Source organism: Solea solea, chromosome 3, assembly GCF_958295425.1.
Source record: "Solea solea chromosome 3, fSolSol10.1, whole genome shotgun sequence".
NCBI lineage: Eukaryota > Metazoa > Chordata > Actinopteri > Pleuronectiformes > Soleidae > Solea > Solea solea.
The window spans coordinates 35522133-35535910 of NC_081136.1; the positions used below are offsets into that span (position 1 = coordinate 35522133).

General features: G+C 44.3%; 1 protein-coding gene across 6 annotated transcripts; it reads right to left on the reverse strand.

Moving 5' to 3' along the window:
• Nucleotides 1-30: 30 nt before the first annotated feature.
• On the reverse strand, nucleotides 31-13626 carry nfxl1 (nuclear transcription factor, X-box binding-like 1). 6 transcript variants are annotated; one of them, XM_058624569.1, is made up of 24 exons: nucleotides 13320-13626; nucleotides 12233-12430; nucleotides 11963-12154; nucleotides 11738-11847; nucleotides 11515-11645; nucleotides 10858-10902; nucleotides 10417-10550; nucleotides 10243-10328; nucleotides 9989-10064; nucleotides 9771-9868; nucleotides 9534-9648; nucleotides 9321-9445; nucleotides 9089-9211; nucleotides 8414-8504; nucleotides 7285-7405; nucleotides 6095-6251; nucleotides 5862-5953; nucleotides 4960-4981; nucleotides 4287-4648; nucleotides 3967-4036; nucleotides 2761-2865; nucleotides 2410-2490; nucleotides 2266-2319; nucleotides 492-2068 (listed from the first exon to the last, which is right to left on the reverse strand). In XM_058624569.1, exons 2-24 carry the CDS (start codon nucleotides 12411-12413, stop codon nucleotides 1874-1876), a joined length of 2766 nt encoding a protein of 921 aa, XP_058480552.1. In that variant the 5' UTR covers nucleotides 12414-12430; nucleotides 13320-13626; the 3' UTR covers nucleotides 492-1873. The 6 variants fall into 6 exon arrangements, with proteins under 6 accessions (XP_058480551.1, XP_058480550.1, XP_058480554.1 ...); XM_058624570.1 differs by having other exon boundaries at nucleotides 493-2068; nucleotides 4287-4441; nucleotides 4526-4648; nucleotides 11963-12430; XM_058624572.1 differs by lacking the exon at nucleotides 13320-13626 and having other exon boundaries at nucleotides 517-2068; nucleotides 4287-4441; nucleotides 4526-4648; nucleotides 12233-12426.
• Between the last annotated feature and the right edge of the window lie 152 nt (nucleotides 13627-13778).

Consider the following 13778-nt stretch of genomic DNA (forward strand, 5'->3'; position numbering starts at 1 on the left):
CTGGGACATGAGCCTCGTGCGCGCGTCTACTGTCACAAGGTTATTTTCTTTTTTTTTACGCATTAAAAAAAGGCTAGAAAAAACAGAAGTAAAAAATTGAAAAAAGGGTAAATGTGAAAAGAACGCGATGTGATTAGCTAACTAACATGACACAGTTGACGTATACCTTAGTGTGTCGCGCTAAATCGTTTGACCACGTTTCAGCTAGTTTGCTATCGCTGTTGTTTTTTTACATGGACAGAATGGTTAGCGAAAACGATCCAATTTCACTGAGCACACTTTTCTTTCTGGAGGGGGATTTTGGTGCCACCTCATCTTTATGAACGAGCTGTGAAACCAGACCTGGTTTTTGACAAAACACCTGACGAGTGAGGACACTTTGAGTCAGGAGGACATTTGATTTTTCACCACCGACTGCAAAACAATTTTTTTTTTTTATCATGAGACAAACTTTTATAAAAGTAAAAATTATTTGGTTTGAATTCCTTCTTTATCTTACGATGAAGTTCTGAAAGAATAGCGCCCCCCGTCTGTAAAACAAATCTTTCTTCAGATTCTGAACGGCCGACCTGGAAAAGAGAAACATTTTCTTTCAGTTAAAAATCATAACAATCACAATGGGTTTTCTACATTTTATTTTTTAAATTTTCAAACAAACAAAAAGGAACAGGAAAAAAATTGAGTTTACATTTAAATGTTCAAAATTTATTTTTTTAACATCTTAGCACCTAAATAAGACAATTTAGTTTCGGATGAAATTTTCTAACTGAGGAAACTTCACATTTAAGCATTTTCACCACAAACTAAATAAGAGACGTAAATTATTATTTTATTTAAGACAATTAAGAACGATTTCTGTTCATTTAACTGAACAAAGAAGCGCCCAAACGTACACAACTTGAAAACAGGAATATTGAAGGTTAAATTAAAACGCTCATTTGCGACGACGTAAATAGGTGACAAACCTTTAATTGCGTCAGAAGTTAGCACTTTAGCTGCGTCCAATCATGTTTCTACTGAACAAACTTGAGGCTAGCTATAACGTGCTTCTTACGAGTTAAAAATATTTTCGCAACTTTGAGTCAAGAAAAAAAATTTAATAATTGATTATGGAAATAATTGTTAACTGCGTAAGTCCAGTTCCACAAGTTCAGTTTCCGCAGGCAATGCCAATTAGCGCTAACGTATGCGTCACATTGTTTACGTTGGTTATTTTAAATCATAACAATACGTTGCTTCACGTCCAACTAACGTTTCTACTACGAACAAAAAAAAGTGAAGTTTAATATAAGGTGTGTTCAAACAGGAAGCTAATTTTTAAAGGCAGTCACGTGGGTTAACCCACAATAAAGCAAACATATTTTTGAATGGGCAAAAATATGCAGGTTGTACAGAAAATTTGCATCTCTTTTTACATCAAAAGAACTGCGATGAATGATGTGATCATTGTAAAAATAAATCTGCTTTTTTACGATAAATTTTGCTGACACGTTTTCAGTCAACATTTTTTTTATGGGAAAAATAAATCGTGAGGTTGGGGAATGACTGCTCCCTTGTGGCAATGCATAATAAATCACTGGGGCTGTACATTGGTGAGATGTTCAGCTGTAAATTGTCACGTTAATTGTTGCTAATGTTTACGATAAAAGTAACTGTGTCCCCTCCCCCCCAACAGTTAACATAGTGAGTGCGAACTTTTTGAGTACGTGAAGCCTGACGACAACAGTTTTGTTTTTGGGAAGTTCGGAAAATTCCACTAAAATCGTATATTTTGTCTCAAATGTAAAATAAAACGTAAATAAGTGCGACAGAAAAACAACTGAGAGAGAGGAGGCAGCCATGTTCTCACACGTTCCCCTGACAACGTGTTTTTTCAGGGTGTGGTCAGGAGGTAGTAGGCGGCGGCGGACAGCAGAGCTCCGCCCAGTGGGACCAGCACAAGGGCGGCGCACTTCCTCCACCACCTCCTCGCACGCTCCTGCTCGTCGTCCGCCTCCTCTCGCCTCCCGCGCTTCTTGTTCCTGCGACCTCCTCGCTGCTGACGCTTCTCGAACGCCTCCAGCTCCTCCTGTTCGCAGAAAAACACGCGATGACCATCGATGCTACATGGTATTTGCCCCGCCCACTCACTGTTTTCGTGAGGTAAAGAAGGCTAAGCTAAGAACAGCGACAGACGGGACGTTAAAAAACCACTTACAGCACCTTCGACTCACAATTGTCTCATTAGCGACTGAACACACAGGTGTGTGTTTGTGTAAAACTCACCTGAAGTTTTTTCTGCTCTTCCTCCTGAGCCGCTCTTTGCTCCGCCTCCTTCAGCTACACACACACAGAGAGAGAGAGGTCAGTGACAGTACAGGTGTGTGTAATTGTGAGTGTGTACATATGTCTGTGTATATGTGTGTGTACCTGGCTGATCTTCCTCTGTTGGTCTCTACACACGTCATCACACTGAACGTCAGTCTGAGTCGACACAGAACACGGGAACTCCTGAACTCACACACACGCACGCACACACACACACACACACACGCTCCCTTTAACAAATAACTGGACAGAAACATCAACATTTCCAGGTTTTGCTAATTTTCTCAACATTTTCTGAACCAAACGACCGACAGATGAACTGATCATGAAAATAGTCAAGTTAGCAGCAGCTCTAGGTCACATGTCGCTTTAAACCTCGTCAGTCGCGCTGTAACTGTGTAGTGGAAAATCACAGAGGAGCCACTTTATTAGGTACAGTGTGTGTGTGTGTACCTTCTTGATCCTCTTGCAGGGACACCGCAGCTTCACCCTCTGCTGACATTTCTCCTCACACACACCTGGATGACACATCTGCTTGCAGCGATGACCGCAGCTCAGCTACACACACACACACACACACACACACACACACACACACACACACACACACACACACACACATCAAACATGTGAAAACAAACCTGCTCCATGTCTCTGATCGTTAAAGGCACAGTTCAGGTTTTTGAGTGTCTGTGTGTTTTTTATTTATATATATAAAAAAGGAAATAAATAAAAGTGAGTCGTAAAATAAATGAGCAGTGAAACTTCGTTTGGGCTTTGTGTGTGTGTGTGTGTGTGTGTCAACATTCCAGGTCTGCAGCCTCTGCATATATTTGTTATTCTAACTGTGTGTGTGTGTGTGTGTGTGTGTTTCTGGAGGTTAGGTTTCAGCAGACTATGAAAACAGAACCAAAGCCTCATACACACACACACACACACACACGTCAGACCAACATCTGACAGTGTTTTCTTACGTGTGTGTGTGTGTGTGTGTGTGTGTGTGTGTGTGTGTGTGTGTGCGTGTGCCCGTAAGTAACAGAATGAAAAAGCTAAATCATTCCCTGGTGTAAGTGAAAGACTCAGTGTGTGTGTGTGTGTGTGTGTGTGTGTGTGTTCATGTGTTCATATGTCTGGCGCCACAGAGATGAAATGATTATTAGAGAGAGATGAATGAATGAATGGTGTTGTCTTACTAATGGAGTGACATTGACAATTATTGATTATAGATCAGGGAAAAGAAAAAAAACCCCGAAAAAGATGAGAGTTACACACACACACACACAAACACACACACACACACACACACACACACACACACACACACACACACACACACACACACACACACTAAAGAGAAGCAGGTGACTCCACTTCCAAAAGTCTTATAAACAAGTTCCACAGAGTGAGTGAGTGAGTGAGTGAGAGTGTGTGTGTGTGTGTGTGTTCTGTCATAAACACAGACCTTGTCAGGACCAGTAGTCCTCATGGAGACCAAAACCTGGTCCTAATGAGGCAGAACCTCATTTCTGAGGAACTGGTTAAAGTTTAGGACTAAGATTTGAACTGTGGTTATGGTTTAGGTTAGTCATTAACTGGTAATGGTTAAGGTTAGTGATAAGGCTTTGCTCAGGCTCTGTGTGTGTGTGTGTGTGTGTGTACCTCTTTAGGACACTGGTTGTTACAGGAGCTCAGCTGCATCTTCGTCTTCTCATCAGCTGATGTTAACTTCCTGCAGAGACAAAGAACATGTCAGTCAGAGATGTTTGTCACTTTCACAGTGAAAGTGTGAACCATTTTCTGGTAGTGTGAACATTGTCTGAAAGTGAGGGCATTTAGTGAGTGTGGACCATTTGGGCCATTCCTCCACTTTCTGTCACTCATTAAAAGGACAGTAGTGTAAAATCAGACTCAGTTCAGGTCAGGACATGGTTTATGTCTTTGTGTGTCCTCGGTGTGTGTGTGTGTGTGTGTGTACTGACGTGCACTCCACATAGAGCATGGTGATCTTGCAGTGGCAGCGTTGGCGGATCATTTGGCTGCAGGACGGGCAGTCGCCCGGGTGACAGGGGCGGGCACAGGTGTGGGGGCAGCCAGGGGGGCGGGGCTTACGGCAGCCCTCGTCACACACCTCACACTGGACAGAGAGAGAGAGAGAGATGGTGAGAGCGCGAGAGATGGACTGATCTGATGAGTTTGAACTCCATGACGAGGTCACCACCTTGTTGCCGCCGGTTACCAGGTGACACTCTCTGCTGCAGTCGTGGTTGCCGCACGTCAGGGGTCGTCCGCAAGATCGTTTACAGGAAAACCGACCCCGACGATGACACGGCACCGGGCTGACCTGAGAGAGAGAGAGAGAGACGTCTGGAAGTGAACGAGTGTGTGGAATATAAAGCAACTGACTGAGAGACAAAAAGAAAGGACAAACTGATAAATAGATGAGGAGGGAGGGAGGGACAAGACGAGATTGAGCTCTGACGAGAAACGGAAAAGAAAACACGGCGGGGGAGAGAGAGGGAGAGGAAGGGAAGAGTGCAGATAGAGAGAGGAGTGTAGGGAGGAGGAAGTGATGAATCTTAAAAAAAACAAAGGCAGAGACGTGAAGGTTAAATGAACGGAGCGTGTGATTCTGGAGGAAGTGAAGATTCTTACCTCGTGTTCTCCAAAACAGGCCCTGAAGACAGAACACAGACGTTTACGTTCAACAAACAAACAAAGTGATCAAATCTACGTCAGTTTCAGTCTACGATGTCTTAAGAACACGTTCACGCCTTTATCTCACCGTTGTAAAGCACTCACTCTCCCACACCAAAGCCCATAGAGAAAATCAGTCATTTTAACATCACAGCACACAGGAGCTGTTGATCCTCCTGTGTCCCTGTGAGCTAAAATCACTGATTTTCTCTATGGGCTTTGGTGTGGGAGAGTGAGCGCTTTACAAACATCTGTCTAACAGTGCGATAAAGACGTGAACGTGCTCTCAAGATGGACTTAAATACTCTTGAGGTGAGTGTTTGCTTGTGTGGCTAAAAGTGAGTCCCTGCTGGCAGCCACGTTTCAACAGAGAGCGTGATGTTCCGCTCAAGGTCACAGTGACCTTTAAACACATAAATCTGATCAGTTTGAGTCCAAGCGAAAGGTTTGTGCCAAATTTGAAAGGATTCTTTCTTCGGAGTAAATCTGCACAACGTTCTCCAGTTCTCTTTCGGGACAGAGGAAAAGGAGGCGGAGCCACCTCTCTCCTCCGTGTCTGCTCCGCTGCTGACCGACGAGAATCTGCGTGTCTGATCACTCGGCTGTCGGAGGGGACTGTTCATGTGTGTTATAACTCACACAGCATGCAGAGTGTTTTATAATCTCAGGTCCAATGACCCATGAAGGAACAAAAGCACCCTGGAATGTGTTATGTGATTAGTGTGCGTGTGTGTGTGTGTGTAGGGGGTATAATCTGAGGACCACGTGATCAAAAAAACCCTGAATTATTTTGATTTTCCAAGTAGCAGAGAGACTTTGACACTCGTGTGTGTGTGTGTGTATTATAGTGTGTAACTCACGTTGGGATCGGTACTTGACACGGTGGACAGGGCAGCGCTTTCTTCACAAACGCGGGTTCGGACGGCTGCTCCCACGGACCCGCTAACTGCACCTAAACACACATCACATCACATCTGTCACGTGCATCTCAAAAACAAATGTGGAAATGTCCCTTTTTTGTAACCGATGGTTTGACTGTAACTTCACGCTCGACTAAGGCAAAATGGTGTCACTGCTCCTTTAAGCGACCCACCTGCTGGGACTTGACCAGCACCAGGTCGTGGCAGGACTGAGGGCAGGTGTGGCTGCAGCGGGGCAGCTGCAGCAGGCAGGTCTGTCTGCAGGGGGGGCAGGGACCGGGGTGGCATCGGTGGGTCTCTCTGGCCGGGTGGTGACAGGACGGAGGACCCCTGAAGAGACGAGAGGTGAGACAGATGTGCCGGAGCGTCCGATTTAATTCACGCCAAATGGGTGGCTTTTTATTTTGAAAACTGAAAACTTTTATGTCTTGAAAAAGACATAAAGACTTTTATTGTGAAAACTTTGGGGTTCTGTTTTCGTAGCACTCAAAAGGAAACTGGGCCTATTTTTTTTTTCAAAAATTGAAGGGTTGTGTTTTGGTGTGGACCTTTATTTTGAAAACTTCAGGGTTGTGTTTAGTGTGGACGAACACAAACTGAGCCTTGTATTTCGAAAACTGCAGTTTTTTGTTTTAGTGTAGACTATTATTTTGAAGACTGTTGTGTTGTACCAGGGACAGACACTAAGGCTTTTATTTAGAAAATTTTGGGGTTCTATTTTCGTGGCGCTGTAAGGAAACGGAGCCTTTTTTTTCTTTTTCTTTTTTAAATTTTTTAGCGTGGACCAACAGAAACTGAATCTTTTATTTTGAAAACGGCACAGTTGTGGGTTAGTGTGGATGGACATAAACTAAGACCTTTATTGTGAAAACTGTGGGGTCCTGTTTTAGTGTGGATAGAAACTGAGCAAAAAAAATGTATTTTTCAGTTTCAGTTCACAGTTTTTTGTTTTAGTGTAGACTTTTATTTTGAAGATTGCTGGGTTGTGTTGTATCAGGGACAAATAGACACTAAGACTTTTATTATGAAAACTGCCTGGTCCTGTTTTAGTGTGGATAAAAAGAAACCGATCCTTGTATGTTGAGAACTACACATCTTAATAGTGTAGACGTTTATTTTGAAGACAGCAAGGCTGTGTTTTAGAAAGTATAATTTTGAAAACTGCTACTTTTTATGTATACATATGTATATAGACCAACTGAAACTGAGACTTTTATTTTGAAAACTACAGGGTTGTGTTTTAATGTAGACAAACTAGTCATAAACCAAAAAGACTTTGAAGGGTTGTGCTTTAGTGTGGATGAGCATAAACTGAGCCTTTTATTTTGAAAGTGCAGGGTTCACCGTGTGTGTGTGTGTGTACCTGCACGTCTCTTTACAGCGTGGTGGTTTCGTGTTCCTCTCTCGACCACATGGGACGACTAAGGCGGTTTTTCCACATGTACATGGGACGTCCACCGTCTCTGGACAAGGGTAACAGCTCCCTGACGGACACATCACACGCACATTCTGGTTTATGGTCAGGTTGAGGACCTCTGTGTGTGTGTGTGTGTGTGTGTTTTGTCAGCTGACACTTCATTAAAATAGCCGGGTGAGTGTTTTCACCAGCGCATGACACTGAGCGACAGGAAATGATATGATACTTTATGTCCCCAGAGGAGCTGATAACCTGACCAGGTCACCGTGAGCTCATAGGTCATAGTGTAACAGGAGACACCAGGGGGCGCTCACAGCGCTTACAATTTAGGACCTAAACCTAAATGTGTTGGTGTTTGTGGGGCTTTGTAAACCACTCACTCTCCTACACCAAAGTCCATAGAGAAAACCAGTGATTTTAGCTCACAGGGACACAGGAGCTCAATGGGGGTTTGGTGTGGGAGAGTGAGTGGTTTCCTGTAGGAAAAGTCTGTCTAACAGTGAGATACAGACGTGAACGTGTTCTTAAAACATCTTTTCCTTGTTGTGTCTCCATGTTTTCATGACCTCGTGCAGTCACACTTGAAAAACAACATTAATCCATTCCCTGTTTTTAATAATATGATATTGTTGGAATTTCTGAACTGAAAATATTTACTTCTCCCACACACACACACACACACACACATGCTCTCCTGTTATCTGCGTGTCGATGCCTCAGAGTCCCTGTGACCTTCTCGAAGCTCCACCAGCGAAAGGTCAGAGCAGCCAATCAGCACGCAGACAAACGCATAAATTAACCTTAATCTATTCAGCCAATCACGAGGCCCGACGGGGCGCATTAGTTATCCTTTATCGTCCAATCGGGGAACAATAGAGGCAGGAAGTTATCTTTCACACACACAAAGTTGATGAAATGTCAACACACACACTCTTCAGCAGGTGTTATGGTGAGATTTTTGACCTTTAACCTCCATCCAGCTGTGACTCTGACCAAATCACAATCACTTTGACAGACACTGACGTGATGAGACACATGTTTGTTTGTTTGTTTGTTTGTTTCCTTCTTTCGTTACCTTGGTGACACACGGAGGGACACTTGTGGTTGCGGCAGCCCAGCGTTCGGCCGCAGCTCTGGTCGCAGGGCGGACAGTTACCGGGGCAACACTGTAACACAGGGCATCATGGGAAACAGAGTTTGAGCTTTTTTTCTTTCCCCCAGTCCAGTGACATTAAAACGTTATCAGCGTCACGAGGGAGCGATAACGGGCGCCACGAACGCACCCTCGGCCAACCTTTTCATATCGCGCTGGCATTTAAAGCGCGGGGAAACACACAAACAACGAGGCGGCGATGGTCGCCATGGCGACGGAAGGAAAAAAAAGAGGAAAAAAAAACCCCACACAACTTTTATGGGTAAAAACTGGAAATAAATCAGTCACATCATAAGCAGAGAGAACTCTTTTCTGTGTCAGTCAAAGTTAGTTGTGTTCAAACGCTGCCACCTGGTGTTCAAAGAGTGCGACTGCAGAGAGAGACGGCGTCACAGTTTGTTTACCTGTTAAACTACAGTTAAAAAAAAAACAGAAGAGCCTAAATGACAAATGATAACGACGTTAATGAGCTACGTGAATACAGACACGATACATCTGCGTGTTTGGAAGTTTAAAAACAGTGCACTGGTCCTTTAACGTGACTCATCAGTGCAGTGTCAGGGTTCCTCCAGGCAGCAGGGGGCGCTGTGCACTGACCTTCCTCCTGCACTGGTGTCTCTGGCAGCTTCTGGTCTTTGGACATTTGGAGTCGCACAGGTATTCTTTATGACACGGCATCAACTTCCTGTATTTACCACACCTGCACTCCTTCTCCACCTCCTAACACACACACACAGAGAGAGAGAGAGGGGGGGTATATATTACTGTGGGTGTGAGAGAGAGAGTGTACGTGTATGTGTGTGTGTGTGTGTGCGTGCGTGTGTGAGACCTGTCTGCATGTCTCGCAGCTTCCTCTGTGACACCTCATTGAACACGTGTGTTTTCCACACGACAGAGGACGATCACACGTGTCGCCGCACAGCAGCACTTCCTCTGTGCAGGGCAGAGACGACTCTACAGAGGGAGAGAGAGAGGGAGGGAGGGAGAGATCAGTAAGGGTTATTTGTGTGTGTGTGTGTGTGTGCGTGCGTGCGTGTCTCACTGGTTTTGCCGCAGGGACAGGTTCTGCTGACCGAGCGAGGACACGTAGGACAGACTCCGTCGTGACATTTGACCTCACAGGTGTGATTCCCACAGGAGAGCAGAGAGCCACACACCTGCAACACACACACACACACACACACAGAGCAGACAATAGAATAACTAAAAGAAGAAGAAATGTGTTCGACACAGTAGAAAATGATAAAACAGGATAAGGACAGAGTGTCGAGTGTGTCACCTGTTCACAGTTCCACTGAGGACTCGCACACGGCCTCTGAGTTTTCTCTCTGCCACACACACACGACTGAACACTGACTCTGTGACACGGAGAACACTCTACACACACACGCAGATAAACAAACACTAAGTTATTATCACACGTTGATTTTATAATAAGCTTTTAATGAGTATGACAGACGTGTGTCCTTTGTATGTAGTGTGTGTAACTGTGTGTACCTGTGTGACAGGGTTGTGTACATTTGTGTTGTTTGCAGCTCAACAACTTGCCACACTGTTTTTGACACGACCAAGCCTGGAGAGAGAGAGAGAGAGAGAGATGGAGAGTCAGTTTTTACACACACACACACACACACACACACACACACACACACACACACACACACACACACACACACACACACACACACACACACACACACACACACACACACACACACACACACACACACAATAAAACAGCCAAAACATACCTTGTTGCTACAGCGACGGGGGAGGGGCTTAGCTTTGCCACACAGACAGGAAACAGCCACCATCTTTGGACACGGAGGACAGGGACCTGAAACGAGACAGATTTTACCCATACTGCTCCTGGGCCTCTACAGGTGTGTGTGTGTGTGCAGGTGCAGGTGTGTGTGTGTGGTTACCGGGGTGACAGAGCAGCAGACAGGTGTGTCCACAGGAGGGTTTGATCTCCCTCTGACAGACGGAGCCGCACGAGTGAGGGACCAACCAGGGGTCAGCAGGAGGATCCTGGAGTTTCCCACAGTAACACGTGTACCTGAACACAACACAACACAACAGTTGGTTACAATGACAACTTACCCTGTTGAACATGTAACAGTCGTGTAACTATTTCAATTACTTTCACAAAGTAATCTAACTAATTACATTTTGATGACTTAGTCAAGACAACATAATAAAAGACTATATCAGGTTTGAGACTCATGGTTAGGCTACGTCTCACTTCATAACACTGTCCTTGCATCAGAAATGATATGAAACATGAAAAGAAAACAGTATTTTCTAATAAACAGTTATTGATAACCAATCATTTAATGATTATTTTGTTGATAATCAAGCGTTACCTGTTGGGCGTGGCACTGGGAGGATACTCAGCTCGACACTTTGGACTGAGGAGGGAAAATGAAAACAAAATTGATTTATAGACATCAATCATTTGGTCCATATACATACATATATATGTATATATATATATATATAAATACATGTATATATATATAAATATATATATATATATATATATAAATACATATATCCGTGTGTGTATATATACATAAACATTTATAAATAATTGTTTGTATGTATAAATTGTGTTTTTATGCTTTATGTACTTTTCTTAAGACTGAAATATTAAGGCTTAAGAAAAGACTTAATATTTAAAATTCCTCCAAAACGTGAAGGAAATAAGGTGGACTCCTGCTGAGAGGCTGCAGTACCACCGCCGGACACAGAGGGGGACAGAGGGCAGGACTGCAGCTAAACCAGCTCTGTGCTCGTGTACAGTTTGTCATTAAAAAAAATAGGCGAATAGCGACGTTCTCGAACTTTGGTCCCCGCTGAAGCGAGCAGGCCAGAATGGGTGTGTGTGTAAGCAGGTGCCCCGAGCGGATCCTTTTTTTTGTTATTTTTTTTGTGTTATATTCCATCACAGTAACGCAATCACAATGTTGGTGACGAGTGTTTGTGTTGATCAGGGACTTTGTTTTCGCGGTCGTCCTCACCAGGGCCACGGGTGCTGCTTCTGACCAAAGTCGTCGTCGGTGACGGAGGACACGAGGAAGGCGGAGTCTCTCGCCCATTTCTGGATACAAGGAAGGTGGAAGAGAGAGAAGCAGCTGCTGCAGCTCCACACCTGCACACACACACACACACACACACACAGAGTTTCAACAATGACACATCCATCAGCAGATCAGTAAAGGAAGTGATGGATCAGAGTCTGACCGGCTGTGTTCTCTTCACGGACGCGATGCAGATGAGACAGGTGAGGGCGCCGGACTGAAACAGGTCACTGACGTACTGACCGGTCCTGACCAGACCAGTGACATCACCACCTACACAGAAACATGCAAATCCATGGCTTTTAAATGACTTTTTCTTTACTCTCACCCACATCTGGGCATTTTTCAAGAATCAAAAAGTGGGCGGGGTTCAATAAATGGGCGTCACCTGTCTGGTCTGTGTAGGTGGTGAAGGTCGATGCCAGGATCTTCCCTCTCTTTCCGTCCTTGTGGTTTCCGTCATCGTCGTCTTCATCATCTTCATCGGAGGAGGAGGAGCTAATCTGACTCTGCACCAATCGCTGAGCAGCGGCCTGGTTCGACTTCCTGATCTCCTCAAACTTGGACTGGACTGATGCAGCTGCCAGTGGAGAAAAATCAATCATCAATAAACAATAATCAGTTTGATCTGAGGACATCAGAGGGGGCGTGTCCTCACCCTGTGGAGGCTCAGGCTCAGTCACCGCGGCGACCTTCATCTTTCCTCCACGTCCTGCAGCCCACGCTCCCGCGGCGACCCCCGGCCTCTCTCTCTCTTTCGGCGGGGGTCGTGACCGTTCACCCTGACCGTTCTGGCCGCGGCCTCGACCGCGACCCTGCTGACGCCACGCCGGCTCCATGGCAACCGCTTCCCAAACTTCACAGACGCATAAAATGTCGTTATTACACTTCAGAACACTTCAAAATAACTGCTATTCAGGAAAGTATTAAAGTATAAAAAACTGTTTTTAAACGGGTAAAGTCTTCTGTGTGTAATCCGAAACTTTTTAATACAGATTACAATTAAAAAAAATAAATAAAAACATTACAAAAATATTACCCCCCCCCCCCCATTTTTTTGGTAATCTTATAAAAAAAAGTTATTTACTTACGACAGCAAAGTTGTAAAATATGCTGTATTGTTACAACACGTCACTAATATAAAAACAAAGTTACAAAATGTCTGATACAAAAACAGAGCAAAAAATAACATAATCACATAAAATTATTTTATACCAAATGTTATGAAAAGTGGCTTAGCAGAAAAACTTACTTAACTTACTAAAACTTACAAAATATTGTGGCATTAAAAAAAAACATTAACTGTACTACAAAAAAAACATGACTTCCAATTTAGGGGTGGAGCTTTTTAGGGATAAATTATAATATTTACAGGAAATAACTTGTTTTTCGTCAACATCTTAAAGCAAAGAAAAACTAAACTCGTAAAAATAAGATTATTTAGTCATAAATCATGAGGTCCTGTAATGCTCCCCCTTGTGGCACTTCAAGCTAAGGCTCACATAAAATATTAATGACAGCTATTTTCTTTGTTTGCGATTGTCCTGACGATGAAAATTGACCACAATTATCGCGATGTGTGACAACACCATACATTGCCACATCACCACACTCGACCACATCTATCCGTTGATCGATTGCTGCATCGACAAAAGCTGTTGTGATTGATTTATTATCACCTCTACAGATTAACGCTGTCTGTCATACACCGGGTCGTCCAGCAGGGGCAGCAGCAGTAAACACACCTGTACCTGAGGCCGCTCCTGCTTCCTGTCACGTTCACTCCACTGCAAACTGCTGTTAGCCGGTTAGCAGCCACATGCTAACTGCCGCCGAACTTTGAGTGAAAACACGCGCAAACAAAGGTCACGTCCGCTTCAGAGCAGAGACTGAGACGCAAACACGCGCCGGAGCAGCGGAAACTCGAAGACTGAGACTGAACGAGGAAGACAAAAGACGTTTGAGCGGCTTTAACTTCAACTTTACCACATACACACACACAGCAGCAGCAGCGGTGGACAGTGGCAGACGCGTTTGCGTCATGGACGAGACGCCGCGCGGTGTATGCCGGTACTTGTAGTCAGTTTAGGTTTTTCAATACTGGAGGTCGATACGAGCATGAAACTACATATCCCGCCGGGCACAGTGACACACAGACAGTGTGACGTGTCAACAAGCACAACAGACTACGTTTTCATTGATAT